The sequence below is a fragment of the Centropristis striata genome, chromosome 8 (assembly GCF_030273125.1).
Source record: "Centropristis striata isolate RG_2023a ecotype Rhode Island chromosome 8, C.striata_1.0, whole genome shotgun sequence".
Classification (NCBI taxonomy): domain Eukaryota; kingdom Metazoa; phylum Chordata; class Actinopteri; order Perciformes; family Serranidae; genus Centropristis; species Centropristis striata.
In genome coordinates this window covers 3,146,108-3,173,136 of record NC_081524.1, presented here as the reverse complement: position 1 = coordinate 3,173,136, position 27,029 = coordinate 3,146,108, and the positions used below count along the sequence as shown (strand labels likewise).

General features: G+C 37.1%; 3 protein-coding genes across 3 annotated transcripts in view; 1 reads left to right on the top strand and 2 right to left on the bottom strand.

Annotated features, from left to right (window-relative positions):
* LOC131976252 (NACHT, LRR and PYD domains-containing protein 12-like) overlaps positions 1 to 27,029 on the bottom strand; it is a 177,852-nt gene that overhangs the window by 21,571 nt on the left and 129,252 nt on the right. The gene's annotated exons all lie outside the window — the stretch shown is intronic.
* On the top strand, positions 1,140 to 8,898 carry LOC131976091 (uncharacterized; the record flags this gene model as incomplete). The annotated part of the gene is made up of 7 exons (XM_059339004.1): positions 1,140 to 1,173; positions 1,687 to 1,742; positions 3,441 to 3,500; positions 3,761 to 4,405; positions 5,569 to 6,693; positions 6,842 to 7,571; positions 8,046 to 8,898. Coding segments are annotated over exons 2-7 (3,429 nt in total), but the record flags the coding sequence as incomplete, so codon positions are not given.
* Positions 18,429 to 20,987, bottom strand: mc2r (melanocortin 2 receptor). The gene is made up of 2 exons (XM_059339003.1): positions 20,617 to 20,987; positions 18,429 to 18,984 (listed from the first exon to the last, which is right to left on the bottom strand). The coding sequence occupies exons 1-2, from the start codon at positions 20,985 to 20,987 to the stop codon at positions 18,429 to 18,431; spliced, it is 927 nt and encodes a 308-aa protein (XP_059194986.1).

Sequence of the window (27,029 nt, the reverse complement as noted above, 5' to 3'; positions counted from 1 at the left end):
GCAATAAAAAATATAGTAAAAACCTGGATTAATCTGGTTAGTCACATTGGACTACTATTATATTGAACACTACTGTATTAGTATAATATCATATTTTATTATTTTTACCTTGTTAAAAAATCAAATTAAAAAGGTCATATATGTAACCAACTCTCCATTTCCTCATTTCTAACGTTAATAGCTGTTAAACATTAACTTAGCTGTTGTACAGTGTTAAAAAAATTGCATGAGGAAACCTTGAAAATTGATAATCTGTCACCGACAGAAAAAATCTGTCACCAACAGAAAAAACCTCACCATTTTTCTGCGCATTCGTTGATGGGGAAATGAAGAGCTGGAGAACGTCCAAGTTTCTCAGTTTAACAAAAGTTTTATTACAATACGTCAAAAAATGTGCACTATACAGAGATCTCCGGGTTCAAAATTAACTCATGTCCCTGATACAAACAGACGTGTTTCAGTTCGTGAAGTCTGAACCACGACTCTCTCCCTGGAACCCATTAAAATAACCTTACAATTGTTTACAAAACATGCTGGTCGATTTCCTCCAGGAAGTCCCGCCCTCTTGATCGATGATTCGCTAGTTTTAATTAATACAACGGCACGTCAATGCCAGCTGGGCATACGATCTTGCTGCCCCGGACAAGGCCATCCTGGCCTCTCCAGAACATTCAACAAAAAACATTCTGTCTTGTTATTGTCTCACAAAGATATTATGTCTACAGAGTCAAAGGTTTTTCACTGTGTCACATAGATTGTAAAAGTCTAAAAAATATGAACCAGACAATAAAATAAAATATATGTAATCAAAGTTTCTAAACCAAAATTAACACACAAACATAATCATTGTATCAAAATCATATTGTCTGACTTAATATAAATGCATAGAGATATTTCACTCAAGGTTTGACCTTTGACCTGCGTCACTCACAGAGACAGACACAGGGACAGACACCAGGAAGTCAAACAACAGAGAAGCAGAAATAAAGCATAAAATCATTCACAAATATAGAAAATAATCAATTATTTTAACAACAGATGGATTCATAAGTAAAAAGTGGTTGTTACTAATTATCTGCAGAGAATAATTTCTTTCTTGCAATATTCTTTCAAAGCTCCATGATGGGAGAACTACTGTACAATCCAAGATAACAGCAAAAACAGCCTACTCAGGTAAGTCATGACGTGAATTTTTTGAATAAATTGTTTTGTAGGTTTGGTGAATTCTAGAAAGATCAATCTTAATTCTACAAAGTCTTCCACAGGTCCGATGTTGACTGATACTAAGACATTTATTGATGCCTTTTATCATTATATAAATGGATAGAGTCTGAAGTCCAAAGGCAATTTTGATAAGTCATCTATTGCAAGCTTTACCACCATCTGTAGCATATGATACAAGTCCTAAAAATACAAGTTAACATACAACAAAAAAAGTTTATACCATTGAGATCACATGCTTTTTAAAGCAAACCCGGCTTATGACTTGATGATTAATCTGAAATGTTTTTTTCTTTATATATAGTAAAGGTTTTTACATTTAAACAGCTGTTGTTCTGCAGAAATATATCTTTTTGTCTCAGAACTATTACATTTTTTGAGTGGGAGGTTTACAGGACTTGTCTTACCTTGTGTAAGACGAGTTAACAAACCAGACAGTTAAACATTTTCTGCTCCTCGCTTTAGGTTGTCAAACTCAGCCGTCAGTTTCCAGCAGAGTGACATCATGGCTACAGCATCAGGTGAGTTCACTCAGACTTCATCACCTCATCAGTCTGAATAACACGGTTTTTATTTTGTAAAAGATTAATTTTCCTTCAGTAGTTTGGGCTTGTCGCAGCCTCACTGATGCAGTTTCCTTTAATCAAAGTCAATTTTGAATTTAAATTATTGATAACAGTGCAAAGCCAACAGAGTTCCATTACATTGGTGATTTGTTGTTTAAACTCACATACAGTAGGATATCAGGAAAACAGACGGAAAACACTGGCATACCAGGGCTTTATTGTGTGAGTATTTCACTTGATATGTGCAAACCTGAAAAATCATTTAGGAACACAGCTCACTCAGGCAGTCCCAGTGGTTCCGCTGCTGGCAAACTAATTAACCAGGATCAATGTGAAGAGCTTTGGAGCTCCTCTTCTGTCTGTAGTACTACTGCACTGGAGTGAGGGACTGTTCTGTAACCATTAGCCGTGTTTCCACTAGGGGGGAAAGTGGCCGCTGGGAAAGTCTCAGGCCACACCCTCTCAAATGTCCGCTCACTCCGTCTCCATTACAAGTTAGCCCCCAGAGGGATTTACGAGACTCTGGAGTTGACGTATGGTTTTTGACCGTCGCGTAATCGCTAAGACAGTTTCGACCGTGACATCGCATACACGACGGATTAAACACGGAAGACTCAACTGTGGCCGCCGTCGCTAACTGTGCACAACATCAGCAGCTGATCATAAACAAAGCAGCATGGCTAATTATGCACTATTCATTCATCCGGACCTGGGTCGCGGGGGCCGATCCCAGCTGTCATTGGGCGAGAGGCGGGGTCCACCCTGGACAGGTCGCCAGACTATCACAGGGCTGACACATAGATACAGACAATCACGTTCTCATTCACTCCTACGGGCAATTTAGAGTCACCAATTAAACCTAGTTGCAACCCACACTGTCACGGGGAGAACATGCGAACTCAACACAGAAGAGCTGCAGGCCGGAGTCGAACCAGTGAGGCGAGAGTGCTAACCAGTACATCATCGTGTGTAACCAGTGAAACAAAAATGTACGGTGGACTTAGAAAGCTAAAGTTAGATCATGTTAGCAGCCAGCCAACTGCTAAATAAGTAAAAGTTAAATTAATCACTCTTGTCACAGTGTAGGAAAGCATATTATCAATAAATTACTTCTCTGTGATCACATCGCTAAATAGCCAGCCGCTATGTGAATAAACATCCATCAGCATATTCTTGTCACAGCAATTAGTTTTGTGTCAGTCACTAATGGCCAAGATATCGGTTCTCCCATCTGAGAAACATACTTTTTCTGTAACTTACAAGACGGAGCAATATGATGATCTTCTGTCAGATTTGTTAAATACGATCCAGGAATGTCTCATGTTGGCAATAACAGTGAGAGCCAAGCAGGGTGAGGCTTTTTTCTTCATATTACTTTATTGTACAAAATATATTATATGTGTATGTAAAAACTTACACAAAAACAATAATTTATGAAGCAACGTGTAAATACTGGCATTTTTATCAAATGCACTGTTGGGTTATCTCCTTCATTTCATTGTGTGTCATTAAATGAAGATGTATTTTCATACCTCCTCTCTCCCCGTGATGTCAGCAGCAAGTAAAATGAATTTTTATTAAATTAATTTCAGAAATGTAATTTGAAATAAGCCAAATTACATGTGAATCTATCTCTGTTCTGTGTTCTTACAGTGTCAGACTTTCTGAAACCTGTGAAGCGGAGAAGCAGCATTGAATGGCTGCCACCTTATAGTGAGTTAAACTGACCTGAGTCAGAATTCATCTTCTCTATAATAACATATAGAACTACAGTTTTTGTAGGAGGTAGGCACAAACTCAAATTTTGATTTTATTCGAATATTTTCAGGATCACTAGTGACTTTGAACTTTCCAGACTAAAACAGCTGAAACATTCACCTTAAAAGGCATTTATTTCCTCATACATTTGAAATTATGGTTTATTTTATTCATTTTTACTGAGGTTCATTTTTTATTCATCGTTTTCTTTTCAGTGTCTGAGCTGAGAGTTGTTCTGCTGGGGAACAGCTGGACTGAGAGGAGTTCAGTGGGGAACTTGATACTGGGAAAGAATCAGTTCAATCTTTGGAAAGCACCAGACCACTGTGTGAAAGTCAGAGGACAGTTAAAAGAGAAAGCAATAGTTGTCATCAACACTCCAGATCTGCTGCATCCTAACATCTCTGAACACAAACTGACAGAACATGTAGAAAACTGTGTGAGACTCTCTGATCCTGGACCTCATGTGTTCCTGCTGGTTCTACAGCCTGAAGACTTCACTGAGGAACACAAAATGAGACTCTGCAGAGTTCTTGAGAAGTTCAGTGAGCGATCATTTGATCATTCACTGGTTCTGATATCACCACCCAGACAGGAGAGTTCAAGTTCCAGACAAAAATACATTGCACAGCCTCCCTTAGAAGGAATGATCATAAAATGTAGAAACAGATTTCTGGAGCAGAAGACCCTTGAACGTCCAGAGCTGTTAAAACGTTTGGGTCAAACTGCAAAGGAGAACAATGGACAGCATGTGAGCTGTGATGCATATCAGGATACATCTACTTTTGCAGGTGACCATCAAAGACCAAAACAAAAGGAAGCAAAGATGTTCATCTCACCAGCTGCTGCTAAAGCGTCTGGTAAGTGAAAAAACATTTCTGACAAGGCATTGAAGTTTCTTCACACAAATGCTTGATTAAATTAGAAAATTAAGCAAATTAATGATGCCATCTTTTCACAGGGCGGTTCTCAAAACTCTCCTTCTCAAAGAAAACACCTGTGTCTCACAGTAAGTATTTGTTACAATGCCAATCACTCATTTGCAGAAATATTTTTGGTGACTTCTGTCCATGATTACTCTAAACACATCTCACAATTCTTCACAATAGAAAATTAATAGAATTGAAACTATTTAATGCTAAATAATTTGCTTGTCTATCCGTCTTTATTAAGTGACTTGGTATTAAAATACATTTTAGAAGAAATGCAATGGCCCCTTTTTCTCAGATTTTTACATTTACGTTATGCTACTTGTTTAAGGCTAAGGCCCCTAAGGGCTAAGGGTCAGCTAAAGTATCTTGGTAAAACACAAGCGCAGTCTGAGTCCTGCAGCTAGGAACACCATAGTATGAAACAAATAGAGAAAGTTGACCCTTATTGTTTCAACTATGGCTGACCAGTTAAACCAAACTAAATTAGCTTAGCTTAATTCATGTCTGACCACCTCTACATATCTCTTAAAATGTAATTTCTTGAAACAGCTGTGTATGAACAGAATTTGCAGGAGATTGAGTTTATATTTTAATTACACCTTAAATCACAGGTTAATTGCAATTAATCAACATTCACATAAAGATGTATTAATCTTGGCCCTTTCATGCTTTATTTTACAGTGACAGAGGGAATAGAAGGGGGAAACATGCAGAAGGACTCAAACATCAGTCTTCTCCAACAAGGACTCAGCCTTAATGGTATGCGATCAACCAGTGAGCCACAGGGACGCCCATTTTTAGATTATTTTTTTGGCATTTTTACATGCTTTATTGAAAGTGAGAGACAGATAGAAAGGGGGTGACAGAGGGGAGGACATGCGGTAAAGGGAGCTCAAGCTGGATTCGAACCCGGCTCCACCACAGCGAGGACTGTAGCCTCTATACATGGGGCGCCTGTGTAAACCACTACGCTACGGACCACCCCACCATTCACAGCATATTCTAAGAAAATGTTGACACAAAGCATAGCACTGTGATTTCAGCCTCATAATGAGTTAATGCCATTTTATCTTCTCTTTGTTGTATTACAGCATCTACACTTAGGATTGTGCTACTGGGAAAAAGTGATGACAAACAGACACGACTTGGTAACTTCATCATCAGGAACCAAAGTTTTCATTCCCCAACCAGGCGATGTGTGGCCATGCCTGGACAGTGGAGAGGAAAACCATTAACAGTAGTGAACACTCCAGACATGTTCAGTCTGTCTGAGAAGGATGTGAGTAGACAGGTGCAGGACTGTGTCAGTTTTTGTCCAAATGTTCTGCTGCTGTTAGTGAATCCTTCTGGTTTCACAGAGAAGAATACACAAACACTCAAGTTCATCCTGAGTTTGTTTGGTGAAGATGCTTTGAAGTACTCAATGGTCATCCTGACGCATGAGGGGAGGGAAATGAGTTCCACTGTCAATGAACTCCTTCAAATATGTGAGGGAAGAAACTACAGCATGTCTGAAGATAACCACAGATCATTAATGGAGAGTATTGAACAAACAGCAATTAAAAAAATGACACCAGCTTTAAACGTGGTTCTGTGTGGGAGGAGAGGAGCAGGGAAGACCTCAGCAGCCAAGGCCATTTTAGGTCAGACAGAGCTTCATTCAGTCTCCAGCTCAGAGTGTGTTAAACATCAGGGAGAGGTGTGTAGACGTTGGGTTTCCCTGGTGGAGCTGCCTGCATTGAATGAAAAACCTCAGGAGGAAGTGATGAAGGAATCATTAAGCTGTATCTCCCTCTGTGATCCTGAGGGCGTCCATGCCTTCATCCTGGTCCTTCCTGTGGGTCCCCTCACTGATGAAGACAAGGAAGAGTTGAAGACCATCCAGAACACTTTCAGCTCTCGAGTCAATGACTTCACCATGATTCTGTTCACTGTGGACTCAGATCCTACAGCTACAGCTGTTGATAACTTTGTAAAGACTAACAAGGACATCCAGGAGCTCCATCAGAGCTGTGGAGGAAGACAGTTTGTCCTCAACATCAGGGACCAGCAGCAGATCCCACAGCTGTTGGGCAGTTTAGAAAAAATGAGATCAAGACCCAACAAAGACAAGCCAAGCTGCTACACAACAAGAACATTTGCATGTGCCCAAATAGAAAAGATCACCACACTACAGGCTGAAGTGAAGGAGCTGCAAACAAAAGGCACAATCGGCTGTAAGTACTATACATTTTTAAACATGTAAGTTATACTAAATAATCTTTTTTTTTTCTCTAAAAACCTTCCATTGAACATTATTACTTGTGTTCTCTAATGTTCCAGTATTCAGCATTTAAAGTAGCTCCTGTTCTTGTTGTTTCATAGGTGATGAAGAGCAGCAGAACCCAGAGTGTCTCAGGATTGTGCTGATAGGGAAGACCGGCTGTGGGAAGAGTTCTTCAGGAAACACCATTCTAGGAAAAGAGGAGTTCAAAGCTGAATCAAGTCAAATATCAGTTACGAAACTGTGTCAGAAAGTACAGAGTGAAGTGGACGGTCGTCCTGTTGTTGTGGTCGACACTCCTGGTCTGTTTGACACAACTTTGTCTCATAAAGAGGTTCATGAGGAGATGGTGAGATGCATCAGTCTTCTGGCTCCAGGACCACATGTCTTCCTGTTGGTATTACAAATTGGCAGATTTACACCAGAGGAGAAGGAGACAATGAAACTGATCAAGGAAGGCTTTGGGAAGAATGCTGAAAAGTTCACCATCATTCTTTTAACTAGAGGAGATTCACTGGAAGATGAGAAGACTTCTATTGAGAAATACATTGAAGAAAAATGTGATGATTCCTTCAAGAAACTGATCGCTGACTGTGGAGGAAGATACCATGTGTTTAATAACCGTGATAAAGAAAACAAGACACAAGTCAGTGAGCTGGTAACAAAGATCGACACCATGGTGAAGGAGAATGGAGGCAGCTGCTACACCAATGAGATGCTGCAAGAGGCCGAGGCAGCGATACAGAAAGAAGTGGAGAAGATCCTGAAGGAGAAGGAAGAAGAGATGCAGAGAGAGAGGGAGGAACTTCAGAGAAAACATGAGGAACAAATGCAAGAGATGGAAAGAAGAACGGAAGAACAGAGAAAAGAAACTGAAAAGGAGAGAAATCTGAGAGAAAAACTACTTGAAGAAAAGGAGGAAAATATAAAGAAAGAACGTGCAGAGAGAAAGAAAGAACAGGAGAGGAGGGAAGAAGAGGACAGGAAGAGAAAACAAGAGGAAGAAATTCAACAACAGGAGTGGAATCAAAAAGTTGAAGCTTTGGAGCAAAAAATAAGATCAGAGTCAGAATCAAAGGACAGAAAACTGGAGGAGAGCAGAGAAGAGATGAGAAAAGAACGAGAGAACTGGGAGAAAAAACAGACAGAAGAGAGGAAGAAACGAGAACAAGAAGATGAACAGAGACGAAAGGAGGAACAAACAAGACTGAACAAGCTTAAAGAAGAAAAAGAACAGGAGAGAGAAAGATATGAAAATATAATCAAAGACGAAAGAATCAGAAGAGAAAAGGAGGAAAAAGAGAGAAAAGACACAGAGGAGAAACAGAGAGCAGAAATTGAAAAGGAGAGAAAACTGAGAGAAAAACAACTTGAAGAAATAGAGGAAAAAATCAACAAGGAACGTGAGGAAAGAAAGAAAGAACAGGAAAAGAGAAAAGAAGTGGAAGAAAAACAACGACAGGAGTGGGAACAGAAAGTTGAAGCTTTGGAGCAAAAAATAAGATCAGAGTCAGAATCAAAGGAAACTATAGACAGAAAACTGGAGGAGAGCAGAGAAGAGATGAGAAAAGAACGAGATAACTGGGAGAAAACACAGAAAGAAGAGAGGAAGAAACGAGAACAAGAAGATGAACAGAGACGAAAGGAGGAACAAACAAGACTGAACAAGCTTCAAGAAGAAAAAGAACAGGAGAGAGAAAAATATGAAAAAAGAATCAAAGAGGAGAGAGTCAGAAGAGAAAAGGAGGAAAAGGAGAGAAAAGACTTTGAGGAGAAACAGAGAGCAGAAATTGAAAAAGAGAGAAATCTGAGAGAAAAACTACTTGAAGAAAAGGAGGAAAAAATCAACAAGGAACGTGAGGAAAGAAAGAAAGAACAGGAAGAGAGAGAAGAAGAAGACAGGAAGAGAAAACAACAGGAAGAAAAACAACGACAGGAGTGGGAACAGAAAGTTAAAGCTTTAGAGCAAAAAATAAGATCAGAGTCAGAATCAAAGGACAGAAAACTGGAGGAGAGCAGAGAAGAAATGAGAAAAGAACGAAAGAACTTGGAGAAAAAACAGAAAGAAGAGAGGAAGAAACGAGAACAAGAAGATGAACAGAGACAACAGGAGGAACAAACAAGACTGAACAAGCTTCAAGAAGAATACGAACAGGAGAGAAAAAATTATGAAAAGGAAAGAGAAGAAGAGGACAGAATCAGAAGAGAGAGGGAGGAAGAAGAGAAAAAAAACATTGAAGGGAGATATGAGAAAAAAATGGAGAATCTGACGAATAAATATGAAGAGGAAGCCAGAACAAAAGCTGAAGAGTTCAATGATTTCCAAGAGAAATACAGGAAGGACATTGCAGCTCAGGAGGAAAAGCATCATGACATCTTAACAGCACTTAAAGACCAAATGAAGAATAAACATCAACATGAAAAGTATGACTTCATGAAACATTTGACCATAAAGATACCAAGGCTGTTAAAAATCAGAGATTTACTGAAGGAGCAAGAACAAGAAATGAAAAAGGAGGAAGATGAAGAGAGAAAAAAGAATCTGCAGGAAAAACATGAAAAAGCCATTAGTGACTTGATGCAGAAACTTTTGCATGAAGAAAGCTCAACATCTCAGCAACCTGAGACACTAAAGAAAAACATTTTTACATGGATGTTCCAAAAAATGTTTGACTGGTCTTGATCTCAGATCTCAAAAATGTGTCAGATGAAGGCAAAATGTGACAAAGTGTAGTCTAAGAGGCTTTCTCTAAGATACAAACTGTCACACATAAATGGTCATGAGATAAGATCTTCAAGGGACTCCCAGTTGTTGTAATATGGAGAAAAAGAAGGCTACAAAGCAGTAATCTATACCTTATGTGTATTTTTATATGTGGGTGTTATAACCTGTTAAAGCTCCCCTCCAGTGTATTTTGACATTTTATTGATGTTTCATATTTCAGTGAGTTGCAACACAACTCGGTAAAATTAACTTTTTTTTAAAAAGGACAAAACCACCTCTAGCCAGTGTAAAAATTTGTAGTTTTATCAAATCTTGCTGTTTCAATCAAGCTTTCTTCATGAGAATCTCCATAATGCTCAGAGAAATGTGTTGATGGAAACACAACTGTTGTTAATGAGCCACATTGTTTGCCAATTATGAGTAACTTTTTATATATATATTTCTATAAAAGTGTTTAGAATCAGTCGTTATCAGCTCCTGTTTGCAGTGACCCATTGATGTACAGACAAATACCACAGGATTACTTTACTGCTGAAAAACATGATGATTCTCAGGCTGTTCTAGTTATAAGGAATGTCTTTTTTAAAATCTGATTTCTAAACCGACATTTCTGGTCGTTTGTTTGGAATCACACTTGAGATAAAGAGTAGGACACACTGAACTTAAAATGTGTATATCATGCCTAGTGTCTTTGTTATATTGTTGTTTTTAATGTGAAGTTAATACAGACAGTGAAGAGAAGACAGGAAATGAGAGAGCACCAAATGTTGCAGTGTATGGTCAGCATTAGCTTTTTCTTATTTCATTGACTCCTGTAAATCATGATTATAAAGACAGTGTCACAAGAAATGTGTTGCTGCTGCATCAGTCTGAGAGAATGTGATGTGATACGAGGAAAAGCATCAAATATAACATTATGAATATAAATGCAATAAACATGCATAGTGTTCCTGTTATTGTGTCCACCTTCTGTATGATCACAGTCACATATCTCAGCTGATAGATCCACTACAGGATGATCCACTGCAGCTTCACTGTGTTCATAGTTTTATCCAGCAGGTGGAGCTCTAACATTAACTACTGAGCTCAATCTGTCTGCATTTAACTCGTAAGATTTCTTTCCATTTTTTCTGTCAATGCATTTAAACTATTTGACACTGAAAAGCTTAAATGTAGTTCATGTTAATTGTAATATTACATAATGATGTCTAATGTAACAAACTGTATTTCACAATATAGAGTTTTGGAATATGTCTTTTTTTTTTGTAAATCTGATGAATATTTTAATTGATGACGAGCATGATGTTGGAAATATATTTATTTGAAGTATGCAACACGTGGCCTAATAAGCATTTAATAGGCTACTAGATATCAATAATACATGTATAAAGAGATGATTTTGACAATAAATGCGTATAAACATTTTGTCTGCTGGGAGGACTTCCTTCTTTTATTCACCCAACTCCACACCACAGAATGTGAGTGAACTTTATCAAAACTAGATCAAACTGACCACAGAAACAGTGCAGAGGAAATCGTTTCAGTCTGAGTTTAAACTGAAAAAAAAAAGTTATTTATATTCAACTTAAGGGGAAGCTTTAGTTTTTTTTAATTTTGGGAACATCAAGTAATTCTGCCATTTTATCGACCAGCGCCTCTACAGGAGCAGGAAGAAGTTACAACCAAGCTCATCAAGTTATCTGTCTGTCCATCCATCCATCTATAAAGCTGTGAGCTTATGCCATGCTATAGCTATAGTTACTAAGTTATAATGGTAAAGTCATGACATTTAAAATTATAAATATAAGCTTTATTCAAAACGATCGATGTCAGTTTTGGCCATATTGCATTCTATTTATGTGTCTGAATAAAAGTTAAAGGTAAAATGATGAGCTGATTTCATATTATTGGTTTTCTCAGTGGCTTTGGTGCATTTCTCACATCACTATTAACATTTTCACAACAGTTAATACATTTCTCAAAACAATTAGTACAAACTGCAAAACCTAGTTGATAACCTGCAAAAACGTGTCGCTTGCTCAGAATGGATCATAGCTCATTCCTCAAAAGCAACTATTCATGTCAATGAAAGTGTCATCAAGATGAAATGTCCTGACACCATGTTTATGAACAAGATAGTCAAATGTCTCTGTCATGTTTTCATTATGACAGTTTACTCTGTAAATGTTTTCAATGCTAAAATGTCAGATCTTGGTGACGCTACCTGAAAATGCTCCAGACAGACTATATGCTACACAGCCATTAGAAAACTACAGTAAAGTTACACATTTCTGTATTTAGTGAGGTAACAGAGTACAACACACTGAATATGTATGTTTCACATTTTTACTGATATATTTTACATCTTTTTTGTTAATGTATTTTGTACATTTTTAAAAAATGTATACAGTTTTTTTTACAACCGCTATGACCCGTTGTTTAATACTTTTAACGCTTTTTCAAAACTCTTCACACAGTTACCACAACATCAGCCTGTGTGGGCGATACAATTAACACAATTCTTCTTCTTTTGACACAAAATACACACATTTTACATGTTTAAAATTAGTTTTAACTCCTTTTACACACAAGCTCAATCAAGACCAAAACAGTAGATGTTAACTGGTGAATTTTCAAACAAAATTCATGCCCAACAAATGAAAAATGAAGAACATCATCATAAACATTACAGTTTTTTACAACCGCTATGACCCGTTTGTCAGATCCTTAAAAAGTTTTTCAAAATTGTTAACGCACACTATCTTAGTGTATTATTGTATTTTGGAAGTGTGTGTCTGTGTTTAGTTACACTGGGTGATTTTGAGCATGAAATTAACTGTTTGGGGAATTGTGTGTTTCAGGTGTGATGTACGTTAACAGTTTTGAAAAAGTTTTTAAGGTTCTGACAAACGAGTCATAGCGGTTGTAAAAAACTGTAACTACCATCTTTCATCTCAACTTCCAAATGAATGCAGATACTAAAGAGATTTAAAACCAAGGTAAATGAAACTTTATTTTTATTTAAAATCATGCTTCTTTCATATTTGCATTTAGGAATACATACATTGATGTCACTACAAAGATCAAACATTACAACTTTATCTGACTTCTTGTCTAGATTCAAACAAATATCAAAACCAATATCATGAGCATTAAAAAAAAGAGTGTGGGTTTCTATGATATCGATTACTTGCATAGTATCAGTGCACAATCCACTGCTGCTTCCCTGAGCTCCTGGAATTCTTTTTTACTTTCAGATACAGGTGAAATATCAACATGGCAGCATGTCCAAATAAAGGGGGTTTGTTCACACCAAAAAACAACAACTTTCATTTAGTCATTTAGCAGACGCTTTTATATTTTTAGGTTTTGTACAATAAGAGCCGTTAGTTCAGTAATAAGTGCTAGTGATGATTCTTTAAGGAGTAGAATTGTTATTGTTATATGTTAGAGTTATATGTTAGAGTTATGTGTTGGAGTTATATGTTAGAGTTATATGTTAGAGTTATATGTTAGAGTTTTTTAAAGGTAGAGAGCGACGCCCCTGCTCTGGTAGGAACTGGTAGTGGTTCCACCAACAGGGAACAGGAAATGCAAAGAAACTTCACCTCAGTCGTCTAGTTGTGGTTCAGTTCAGTTTAAAATCAAAGTAAATACAACTTTAACTTACTAAAAAATAATGCTTCTTCCATATTCTACTTTTACTTGACAGATTGTGTGAGCTGTTAAGTAGGCTGTATGCAAATACAAATCAAGAGGACCATAAAAAACGCGGAGGTCACTGTGCAGCCCCGCCCTACTACCCTCCCATGCCATATGGTCTGTTTGACTCTAAATGGGACCATCATTCACTAAATATACATCATGCTGTATTTAAGAATACTTGAAATTAACAACTGCATATGATAATGTTTTCTAAGGTCATTTGCAGGGTGAAATGAGTGACCCATAAATTATTTTATTCAGTTTCCTTGTTCTCTCATTCCTGATGCATTCCTCTCACAACAATAAGAAATAACAATAGGTGTGGTGAATATCCTCTTATGTTAAAATCAGGATGAAGATTCCCTTATTAGTCCCACAATGGGGAAATTCAAACTCTGCATTTAACCAATCCTTTTTTTACACACCACGCTTAGGAGCATCCAGGAGAATGAAGGCCGTCTGTGCTGAGAAGATCACAGAGTACAATCACTCCAGGGAAGGTCTTCTCCTTGGGAGCCATCTGCGTCCTCATTTCTCTGGTTCGTGGCTTCCCTTTCAGCACTCCCTTGACGAGTCATTTCAACCTGTGAGACACAGACACATTATAGTGATTTCACCAACACATAATCTGACGACTCAACCCTTTGATGCACAACATGGGTCTAAAGTGACCTGATATGTAGGAGTTTTTATGTTCTATATCTTTGCAATAAATTATTTTCATCATTCAGTATTCCAGGTTATCCTCAATTAGTTTGTTTTTGATCATACATCCTAATTTTATGTTTTCCTTTATTCATTTTTTTTAAATAAAATCCCTTTTTGTGTCACTAAAATGACCCATATCCATTTTTTAGCTAAGTAGCTTGCTACGCTAACTACTTAGCCACCTTCTTGGCTAAGTAGCTTGCTAAGCTAACTACTTAGCTAACTTCTTGGCTAAGTAGTTAGCTTAGTAGCTTGCTAAGCTAACTACTTAGCTAATTTCTTGGCTAAGTAGTTAGCTTAGCAAGCTACTTAGCCAAGTAGTTAGCTGTGTAATAATAAAAAAAACTTTTTTTCTTCATAAAGTATGAGAGGCAAAATGGAAATAATGATCTGTTGTAATAATACTTGGGATATTCAATCATAAAATAAGATAATAAGATTTTGATATCAAAAGATAGAGCACAGAAACACACAGCAGCATTAAATAACATGGGGAATGAATGCGGGTCATTTTTGACCCATGTTGTGCATTAGAAGGGGGGTCCATATGTTGTGCATCGAAGGGTTAAAAGGATGGATAACTCCTGAGAATGTGTCTGAGTGTTGATTCACATTGAAAAGAAGAAAAAAAGTTTTCTTATAAATAATAAATATAGAAACGTCTGATCAACTAATTAATTTCAGGCTAAAAAGACTAACTTCCGGTTTAAACTCTGCATATTTTGAGAAACAAAATCTCGTCCAAAACAAACAAAATTCGACTGAACAAAATTCTCGGAAAATGCAGATACAAAAACATTAAAAAAAACCATTGAACCTCTCTCTCTACCTACATGACAACTTTTTGCAAAAGACATTGAATGAACTGAATGAAGAAGTTAAATTGATATTTTGGAGTTTTTACCTGTTCCACAGCTTCTTGTTGCTCATGTTGTTGTGGCACCACGTTACCTGGAATGATCGGTTCGATTGATGTTTCAATCAGGTTTTCAGCCACATCAAAACACTCGTCCCATCGTTGAGCGCTTATTTTTATATTAAATTCATCGGTCAATTTCTCCTTTACTGATGTTCTCAACGTATCGATCAGCACATTGTCCTGCTCCTCTAAGACCACTTTACTCTAAGAGTACTTTTCCATTGGAAAAAATGTCTCTCCCGCAGCATTTTTTCCATGCACAGAAATGTATAATGAATCCAAGAACAACAATACCAAAGAGGAACCAGCTGCCGATCTCCTGCAAAAAGGAACAAAGATGGTTTAGTTATAACAGCATTAAGTCTTCTTAAGACAAAATCACCATGTTAAAACTTACCCTGGACTTAATCTTCAGCCAAGAGTTGTCCACATTTTGCATCACTATGAAGTAGTAGTCGTTGTCTTCGCAGGCTTTATTTGGTTCTTTACTGTGATCACTAAAACAGCAAATGCACCAGTCTCCATCGATGAACACGAAAACAACCCACAGCAGAGCCACTAAAACTGCCTTGAAAATGCGATAGAAGATAAAACCACACCAAACGCACCTACAACCAGAGCACAGGTATCTGCAGGCCCCCTGGAACAACTGGTCCGTCCACAGAATCATGAGAAATATTATAAAAGCTGGCATAATCAGGTAGATACAGCAGTCATAGAGTGTTTCTTTGCAGGAACACTCAAAGTCCTTGTTGAGCACAATATGGTAGATAAACATCAAAATTATCGCAGCGACGGTGTTGAAAAAATTATTCTCTGTCATAGTGGAAAATTTTACAGGCGCCTAAAGTTGTGGTCTATGTCTGGTACCTTCAGGTTGAATGCACTTATTGTAAGTCGCTTTGAACAAAAGCGTCTGCTAAATGACATGTAATGTAATGTAGAAAGACAGCCCTATGCGGGATTTTAATGCAAATATCAAATAACAGAACAGGACTGTCCCTTAACCGACCCGAGTCTCTCCTCCCTTTCTCCTCCCGTCTCTGTAGCGCTGCTGTTGGCCGCCTTGTGCACCACATATTATCCTTGGGCTCTCTGCCAACAACTTTGGTGGCCTGGTGCCAAGCTGCACTTGTGAAGTATTACTTTGGGTAAAAGGTTGCAACTTATCTCTCTTTGCGTCTGTCTTTCTTTTCTCTCCTTCATTTACATTTACATTTAGTCATTTAGCAGACGCTTTTATCCAAAGCAACTTACAGGAAGAATAAAAGCAAACAATCAAGGTATAGTGCAATAAGAGCTATTAGTGCATCAATAAGTGCTCGTGAGGATTCTTTAAGGAGTAGAATTATCGTGTGGTGCTAGGAGAGAAGATGCTCTCTGAAGAGCTGGGTCTTCAGGAGGTTTTTAACCCTCTGAAATCTTGGGGTGTTATGTCCTTTAAAAATCTGTTAAAAATCTTTACCATGCCATGTTGGTATCAGTTTTTTCAGCGTTACCTCACCTACACACGTGGACAAAATTGTTGGTACCCCTTGGTTAATGAAAGAAAAGCCCACAATGGTCACAGAAATAACTTGAATCTGACAAAAGTAATAATAAATAAAAATTATATGAAAATTAACCAATGAAAATCCGACATTGATTTTGAACCACGGTTCAACAGAATTATTTCAAAAAATAAACTCATGAAACAGGCTTGGACATTTCTGGTCGTTTGTTTGGAATCAAACTTGAGATAAAGAGTAGGAGACACTGAACTTAAAATGTGTATATCATGCCTATTGTCTTTGTTAGATTGTTGTTTTTAATGTGAGGTAAATACAGACAGTGAAGAGAAGACAGGAAATGAGAGAGCACCAAATGTTGCTTGGTTATGCTTGGTCAGCATTAGTTTTTTCTTATTTCATTGACTTCTGTAAATCATGATTATAAAGACAGTGTCACGAGAAATGTCAGGGTTTGTGTTGCTACTGCATCAGTCTGAGAGAATGTGATGTGATATGAGGAAAAGCCTCAAATATAACATTATGAATATAAATGCAATAAACATGCAAAGTGTTCCTGTTACTGTGTCCACCTTCTGTATGATCACAGTCACATATTTCAGCTGATAGATCCACTACAGGATGATCCACTGCAGCTTCACTGTGTTCATAGTTTTATCCAGCAGGTGGAGCTCTAACATTAACTACAGAGCTCAATCTGTCTGCATTTAACTCTTAAGATTTCTTTCCATTTTTTCTGTCAATGCATTTAAACTATTTGACACTGAAAAGCTTAAATGTAGTTCATGTTAAATGTAATATTACATAATGATGTCTAATGTAACAAACTGTATTTCACAATGTAGAGTTTTGGAATATGTCTTTTTTTAAATAAATCTGATGAATATTTTAACTGATGATGAGCATGATGTTGCAAATATCAAGTATACAATACATGGCCTAATAAACATTTAATAGGCTACTAGATATCAATAATACATGTATAAAGAGATGATTTTGACAATAAATGCGTATAAACATTTTGTCTGCTGGGAGGACTTCCTTCTTTTATTCACCCCAACTCCATACCACAGAATGTGAGTGAACTTTATCAAAACTAGATCAAACAGACCACAGAAACAGTGCAGAGGAAAAAGTTTCAGTCTGAGTTTAAACTGGTAAAATGATGAGCTGATTTCATTCAAACACAAAGGAAACTACACGTAGGTTACATACATTACACCAACAACCATTCATTGGCAGTACAGGTCTGTGTAGTGTTCACTCCTAGTTGTATATGGCAGCCAACGGCCCTCATTTATCAAACGAGCATGCGACAGAAAGAAAGTGAGCGTAAAGTGGCCGTATGATAATTTCTACAAGGCTCGGTATTTATCAATCTGGACGTGAGCCAGATAATTTCACTTGACAAGATTTATTAAATTAAAATTGTTAAATCTAGACATAAACATGTTGAACGCTTAAAATAAGAAATTAACTCTAAAAACAACATAAATTATCTAACACTTCTAAATCTTAAGGTTTTTTTTTTTATCTTGTTAAGAAACAAATAATTTGCAGTACACTCTGCTCGGGCCAGTTCATCACTGCTTGCAGCTTTAATTTATCTTGTTTTAAGAGTTAATTTATTATTTTAAGTGTTCAACATGCTTATTTCTAGATTTAATAATCCTAATTTAAGAAATCTTGTCAAGTTAAATTATCCGTCCATGCAGCAAGATCATTTCCCTCGGATTTAGTGTTTTTATCTTGTTATCTTGTTTTCTGAGATATTCCTCTTCTTTATGTAAAATGTCTATTTTGCTTCTGTTGTTATTTGTAATATGCACTTTTAGTTTCTGGCCATTGTGTCGTAATCTTTAGGGAGTGACATTCAAATGACGCTTGTTTTCAGCCGCCATATTTCTCAAAAGCCGATCATTCTTACGCTGTGATTGGAGCGATACGAACGTTTGATGAATCACACGTGAACCCTGTCGTAAGACGAAATATACAATCAGATCTGCGCTCGTTTCTACGTTTGTTTGATAAATGAGGGCCAATGAATCTAAATCAGTCTGCAGGTGAAGGGCATGTGCTTTTTGAGGATAAAATAAAAGCCTATGAAAGGGATTTTTTCCCCCCTATGAGTAGTCCCAGTCTGAACAAAGCAGCATCTTCCTGAAGGTGTGTCTGAGCTCGGCACTGCGGAACGCGTAGATGGCGGGGTCGATGAGGGCGTGGCTGGTCAGCAGGACGACATGTAGCTGGAACAACGACCTGTAGCACTCACAGTACGGGTTCATGGGGCACACTGTGATCAAAATGAGGTGGAAGAAAAATGGCGCCCAACACACCACGAACACCCCGAACAGGATGGTGAGAGTCAGCGCGGCTCTCATGCTGCTGCCCCGCCACTGCTCATGCCGACGTTTCCGCCCGCTGCTGGCGGGTAGAGCGGCGATCTTCCTGGCGTGGATGCGTGCCAGCATGAACATGTAGAAGTAGAGGGAGTAGGTGGTTGCCAAGGAAACAACAAAGAAGACAACGAAGCAGATCTTGATGACTTTGGAGTCGAAGAACCTCACCATGAACACGGCCAACACCCCACACGTTATCCAGATGACAGCCAGGACGGCCTTGGTCCGCCGCATAGTCATAATGTTGTGATATCGGAGAGCATGGAAGATGGTGATGTAACTGGAAGTGAAAACAAATCATTTTAATCATCTGCTCGGATAAAATTACCCTTTAATGCTTTTTAAACTGTACTGATCTTCTTAATTTACCAAAGTACAACCGAAATCACATTTAGTGATGCTCTTTGTAGTCAAAAATGTCGTCACTGTGTTTTTTGAGTGTATCATTGTTATTTTAACTGTTACAAGGGAAAATAAAATGCTCCTTTTTCTAGCTAGCTAGACGGGCGTGTTGGCACTGTAGCCTTCATGTCTTTAGTCGGCAGCCTGTTGTTTTTGGGATTGAAGTTTAACCCTTTGGAGATTTAGGCTATTTTCTCCATTTTTTAAAATACAAATTTAAATAATTTTTCCACTTACAAACCGTTAACCATGCTGTCTTGGTTTTTCAGCTCAACCTCACCTATATGACCTGATAATTATTTATTCATTTTGACTTACTGGATTAACATTTTAGCACCAAAAGAAACTAAAGTCTGATTAAGAAAAGTATGTTTTTTTTTAACTTTCAAAACACAATCATGCTCTGTGAAGAATTTTAAATGTTGCAAATGTGAACACAGGTTACATAAAAGAGGTAAAATGAGGATACCTGCTAGTTCTATATTTTTAGACTAAATATAATTGACCTTATTTCCGGTTGTACTATCATCATCAAACAAAACTAGCACAGAGTTACAAGCCAGAACTTTTGAGGGAAGTTGACAAGAGGGCTCAACGTTGCTTTGTTTTTACGTCGTGACATCATGAAGAAGTAATCCGCTGGTGCTTTCATGGACTCCAGAGGATTAAACAATACTTACATATTGACACTGATGCCGTTTTCGATGCCTGAGTCAGTAAAATAGTTCATGGTTTGAAATAAGCTACTGTTACAGTCATGGAAAAATTATTAGACCATTGTTTTTTTCAATTTCTTGTTAATTTACTCATGAGAGTTTAATTTAAGAGCTGATATCTAGACATTTGAAATGAGGATTTTGGTGCATTAGTGAGCTGGCTCACACCAAGTCTCTCACACTGGCTTAGAAATAAAGTAAATATACAATGTCAACAACATTTCTGTGTGCAAATCCAAGCCTGGCATACATACCGATCAACAGCAATAGCCAGGAAACTGAATATGGAGCCCACAAATGACATGCAGAGCAGGGAGTCCACCACATTGTCCAGCTTCATCTCTTTACCGTGTTGTGTGTGGAAGGTCCCGTTAATTACTTTTTTTTGGTAATTCTGTGTCTTTTTGGTAATTTTGTGTCGAGTTTTAGTAATTTTGTGTCTTTTTTTGGTCATTTTGTATCTTTTTTGGGTCATTTTGTGTCTTTTCTAAATATTTTGTGTCTTTTTTGGTAATTCTGTGTCTTTTTTTGGTCATTTTGTGTCTTTTTTTAAATAATTTGTGTTTTTTTGGTAATTCTGTGTGTCTTTTTTTGGTCATTTTGTGTCTTTCTTTGGTCATTTTGTGTCTTTTTTTTTGTTTGTTTCAATTTCTTGATATCTAGACATTTGAAATGATGATTTTGGTGCATTAGTGAGCTGGCTCACACCAAGTCTCTCACACTGGCTTAGAAATAAAGTAAATATACAATGTCAACAACATTTCTGTGTGCAAATCCAAGCCTGGCATACATACCGATCAACAGCAATAGCCAGGAAACTGAATATGGAGCCCACAAATGACATGCAGAGCAGGGAGTCCACCACATCGTCCAGCTTCATCTCAGAGGAACCGGTCTTCTCCAGCTGTCCCATGTTGGCGAACTCAATCATCAGGTTCTCCCAGGTTTTAGAGAGGCTTGCAATGGTGTTAAAGGCTGCCAGGCTGCACATGAAGCAGTACATGGGTGAGTGGAGCTTCCTGTTACACAGGATGGCCACCACAACCAGCAGGTTCTCCACCAGGCTCACCACACCGATGGTGAAGAAGAGAGCGGCGGGGACCTTCACCTCGGGGCAGTCAGACTGGTTAGCTGCCGTAGTGTTCGTAGTGAGCCAAGATGGCATTCTGTTGCGATTAAAAAGTTGATTAATATGGAAACGACAGCAACTTAGACATGTCAAATTTTCAAGATGTGAAAAACCATTTGAGGAGAAATGTTCAGATGGGGCTTTTAGTCTTATCTTCAGTGTCGGACTAGATATAGTTGCTGCTAATCGTAGATTGCTTGAAGGTTTTCTGAGCCATGCAACGGCTCAATTTTTAATTCTTGCCTTGGTCTTCTACTCTGTGATCCAAAATGGTGGTGGCGGCGTCCTCTGCTGGCGAATGCTGACAACAAGCTGCTCCCTGCAGCTCATTTGTCACTTGTATAAAATGTCCTTCCTACAGACTGTGAGTGTTTGTCCGGGGCTCACAGACAGACAATTATTTCCGAAATGGTTTAATGAGACTGAAGTGCAGGTGGTTCGATCGCTGGTCTTTTGAAATGTGTCGCCTGAATCCTGTCTACTTTCTCTCACAGCCTGGTAAGAATGTTGGGAAACCTGTGAAAAGAAAAATTCAGTAAAAATAGATTCAACATCACAAGTTGTCTTCCTGTTTCTGTTGAATGTGTTGCATAAATTCAGCAAACTCCCTTCCAATGTAGACCTGTACTTTTCTTTTTAATTAGTGGCTTTAAAATTAATTAGTAATCAGAGGTGTCAAGTAACGAAGTTCAAACACTTCGTTACCTTACTTAGGTAGAAATTTTGGGTATCTATACTTTACCAGAGTAATTATTTATTTATTTATTTATTCTACTCCTTACATCTTCAAGCAATTATCTGTACTTTCTACTTCTTACATTTTAAAAATAGCCTTGTTACTCCCATTTCATTTCGGCTTGTTTTCATAATGGATTTTCAAAAAACACTAATGGTGCACTAAAGGCCCCTGTGGCCTAAGCTTTTGTCCTTAATGGCATTTTTCCCCACATACATTACTTTTACTTTTATACTTTAAGCAGTTTTGAAACCAGTACTTTTATACTTTTACTTGTGTAAAAACCTTGAGTTGATACTTCAACTTCTACAAAATTATTTTTAAACCCTAGTATCTACACTTCTACTTGAGTAATGAATGTGAATACTTTTGACACCTCTAATAGTAATATAGTGTACGGCCTTTCAATATGAACATGTTTTGTTCCGTCTTTGTAATTGGACAGTGTTCTTAGCAGTTATGGAAGAGTTCTGAACAGTTTTCTCCTCATTATACTCATAATTAAAATGGCAGAATAGCTTTAATTATATTGTTTTGAGTATAATTTACCTACTGACCATAGCTTTATGTGCTTATTTAATTATTAGTATTATCATTATGTGCTTATTTAATTATCTTATTGTTTAAAGACTTGTTTTTAGGATTGACATTGTGAGCTTTTTCATGCTTTTCAAGCTATTCAACTGTTGAATATGGTGAGTTTTTACCTAAAATATTGGTTCCAATTGAGAGTTTTAGTTACACGTAGTGTAAATGCTATTTAGCCACAATTGCTCAAAATAAGTATATTTGGATTTATTTAAAGCTATCACTGGTTTTTCAACTTTCAAGATTTAAAAAAAAACGTATTTAAAGAATTCTTACAAAGAAAAAAATGACTTATGACTTCATTTTACTCCTCTTCTTTTACAGCCGAGTACAGACTTACAAATCTGAACTTTATTATGTCGTTATATAAGACTTTAAAAACAGGAAAAGAACACTTTTCTTACTGCTAGCAAACATGTGAGCAAACATGTACAGTAATGCATATATTCATATATTCTGTATCCATAGACAAAACAGATGAAAACCTGAGTGTTCCTGCTGAATCCTTGATAAGATACTGTAAAAAAAAAAGCTTTAATTAAATTAAGAGTCATGTAAAAGCCTTACTTGTTCCTCACGTGGCTGTAAGCTGCTGAAACAACGTTTTGATTTAGATCCCTTTTATAAGATTATTTTTCTTTTTGTCATCTTTTTTGCAGAGCGTTTCAGTAAAAGGCGAGAAGAGAACCTGTGGTATGCAGTGGATTGGGTGTATGTTATTGTAGCCTTGAAAGGCAGCGTCACCAAGGCTGGGACGTTACCTCGTCCATTTCTTTTGTTTTTTCATTTTGTTTATTTACATGAACATTCATTTAACCCTTGTGCTGTCTTAACTTTCTGTGTACAACACAAAATAACCCACCTTCACTAAACCCCTTATACCATGGGTCTCAAACTCGCGGCCCGCAGGCCAATTGTGGCCCTCGTGACGATATTTTGTGGCCCCCACCTTGATATGAAAGTTTAATGTGAGTTTTATATGAATGGCACTTTACTGTGTTGTGTGTGGAAGGTCCCTGTCTTTTTGGTAATTTTGTGTCTTTTTTTGGTAACTTTGTATCTTTTTTGGGTCATTTTGTGTCTTTTTCTAAATATTTTGTGGTTTTTTTTTAAATAATTTGTGGGTTTTTTGGTAATTCTGTGTGCCTTTTTTTGGTCATTTTGTGTCATTTTCTAAATATTTTGTGTCTTTTTTGGTAATTCTGTGTGTCTTTTTTTGGTCATTTTGTGTCTTTTTTTTTTTGTAATTTTGTGTCTTTTTTTGGTCATTTTGATACTGCCTCCAGCGGCCCCCAGGTAATTTGAGTTTGAGACTCCTGCTCTAAACTCAATTTTGACACTTAACACTGCCGACTGAGCGTCACTAGATGGCGCCAAGAGATCACAAATGGACACCAGCAGCCCTTAAAAGCAAGGTCAGCCCCTACAGTCAGCCCCTACAGTCATCTATGCAAAAATAAATAAATAAATCACTAAACATAAGGAAAAGAGAGTCAGAGGGGATTGTGCAATAGAATGAACATGTACCACTCACATCTTGGGATTCCAAATAACCCCCCACACTAAACCCCATAAGAGAGCTACCTAAATGCCTTGTTTTGTCCAAACACCAATCTAATCACTCAAATATTCAGTTTATTTTAATGATAAGACAAAGAAAAACAACCAATATGCACATTTAAGATACTTGAGCCATCAAATATTTGTCATTTTTGCGAACATGATCTGAACAATCTATTGATTATCAAAATACTGTAGTTGGAGATTAATTCCCTGCCAATTTACTTATCACTGCAATCCCAGTTATTATATACAACAAGTCACGATTCTCTAGACTTCAGTTTGTGGGTGTTAATTTTGTAATCCCCTGCAACTTCTACCAAAGTGCCTTGGAGTACGGCACTGGAAGTACATACTGCAAAAATATATTCTATGTTATAAGTGCTAAACCTTTACGAGGGAAACATGATGTTACAAAGTGCGAAGCTATGTACCATTCACTCTAAAATCTCTTATAGGAAGTCCCATAAGATAAGATCAGCTTTTTAAGGCCTAGGTATGCTGCAAAAGTGACTAAAACCCTTTTTTCCCATCTATTATTGTTATTTTCTAAACAGACAGTTTGACAATCTTTACGAGGTGATTAGTGAGGCGTGCAGAGATGAGAAAATAAGCATGAATGTCTCTCTAAAGCTCTCTCTGATTCTTCACACAGCTACTTTTATTGACCCTTTTTTAGGTGTGCAATTGAATGCAAGTTGCAACACAGTTAATGTCTGTGAGGAGATGAAGTTTACAGGTTGGATGCTGTCCAGTGGAGGTTTTGGTTGCAGGCTTGTCACCTGTCTTTCTAGTTTGAGCAAGTATAAACATGTTGTATGATTCAGTTCATTGGAAGCATAATGAGATCTTAACTGTATATTACTAAACGTCTCTCCAGGCGTGGACTGGGATACTTGTCAGACAAAATGCTCAAGGTCCAGAGGCAGCAAACTAGAGAAAAAATAATAAATTATTTGAACATTTAATTGGATCTAAGAATTTAGCAAATCACTGTTTTTGTTATGTACATATTTCAACTTTTTGGGATTTTGCTTTGAAATCCCTGATTTTATTCCAGTTACCACTGACAGAATAGATTATTTGTGAGCACCAACAGCTGTTTACTAAAGCTTGAGGTCAGTGATGCATAAGTAATAAAACACACTTCTTTTTTTTATCTTAAAGAACTGTATTTTGTTTTAAATTAAATCATACTAGTTTATAAGTCATTAAAACATTATCATTTTTCAGTTATAATAGCAATCTAATATTATTTAATTATTTAATATTTAATAGGATATGCTTGAAGTGATCTAATAAAGGAAATTCTGTCTAATTTAAACAAAGATCTTATTTCATAGGGTTTAAACACAATTTCTATTTCTTGTGGAAATATATGTATTTGCTTTTTACAATAAATCAAGTTCGTATTATTTCAGAACTTCACAACTTAAAGGACTAAGAGAGTCTGAATGTCTGTCAGTCAGCAAGAAACACTTTTTCATCGTTTATTGTCATTTTCATTCAGTCACATGTGAAGCTGATTGTTTGGGAGGAAACTAAGCAGGAATCATTTTCACTCTAAGATGATCAGCATCATTAGTGTCTTTAGCATTGTTAGTTAGCCTAGTTCTGTAATAACAGGAAAAATACATTTCTATTAGTTGATGCACAGCAACTGCTGCAGTCACTTGCTCCTAAATAAACACACTGTGAAAAAGTGCATACGTCGTCACGTGTGCACAGTGTGGAAATCGGCAGGAAGAAGAGAAAAAAAACAGGGTGAATATATCAGCCTTTTAATGCTGATCATTCCTCTTTGTAGGGTTTAATATCAGTTGCTTAATTTACATTTCCCCTGAAGCATTTAATCTAATTAAAAATGTCCATTGTTCAACGGACACCATGATCATATTCTGCGATATTGAAGAATAAATTCATAATAAAGACATGTGGTCTACAGAAACAAATAATAAATAAATAAAATGATATGCACAGAACGCAGGTTCATATGCAGTTATTATTAGTGCATGCAGGCCTGGAATTTCGTCATTTCAGGGGCAAGGCCACTTGGCCTTTTGTGTTGTCAATTTTTTGAGGGCACAAAGGTCAAAAGCCAGGGCATCAAGGCCATGAAATAAAACAATGATTTTGAGTCCACGTTCATAATGAATTTAATTTAAGGACTAGTAATGACGCTTCTGAGGAAGATTGGAGTCTCAGTCGATACTGTCAAGCAGGTAAAGAAACAGCTCCTTGTAAAGTAAAATGCATCAACCTTGTGCACTTCGAGAGCTAAATGAGAGCAAACACCTCACAACATTTTTCACAGTGACAAGATATCGTATTATAGAATCTTTGTTATCTTACTGTGTCATTTTTATTTGCTGTCAACATGCTTTCCACTAGGACATGGAGCAGCCAACCATTGTGGAAAAGTAGCTGGCTTGGGGGGTCTGGGGGCATGCCACTATTCCATCATATACACTAATCTTAATCGTTGCTAGTTTTAAGAATTATTTTAAAGGAGAATAAGGGTTCTTGTATATTTTACTTAAGGCATCTTATTTTGACAGCCTTCTCGTAAATTCTGTGGTCGATTCAATGTACAGTCTGTGGTTAACACACTGCGCTTCTATTTTGAAAGCTGCATGCGTTTAGCAACAGGAAATTATGACGCTTCAGAGAAAAGGAGATCTCATGTGTTTCTAAACTTTTCTCATCTGGTTGCCTTGCTTTTCTCTGTGCGTCCCTGGTGTGAGGAACTAAGATGCAAGTGAGGGAAATGAGGATGTAATAAAGTAACATGTGATGTAACGAAAGTAAAAAAGTTTCACTGCTAGACTCCATTTAACAAATAAAGCAGAAGGAGGAAACTGGAGGCTGTCTGAGGCTGGGTGAGTGTTAGCACTACAACTGCGAAATAGAGTTTACTTTGATTATTGATTAATCTGCTTTTTTTCTGATTATTTGTTTAGTTTGTCATACTTTTTTAGAAAAATATCCGAGGCTACTCCAGGTGAAGATCAGATTGTTTACTCTTTTCATTTCCCTCATTTCTGTGACACAACCACGTTAAAAATGGAGAAGTGTGAAGTCTTAAAAAAGTGTGTCATCATGATAACTAGAAACTGCACATGCTTTTTAACTACACTTGTGCAAAAATAAACTTTGTTATTAGATTAGATTAAATGCAACTTTATTGTCATTGC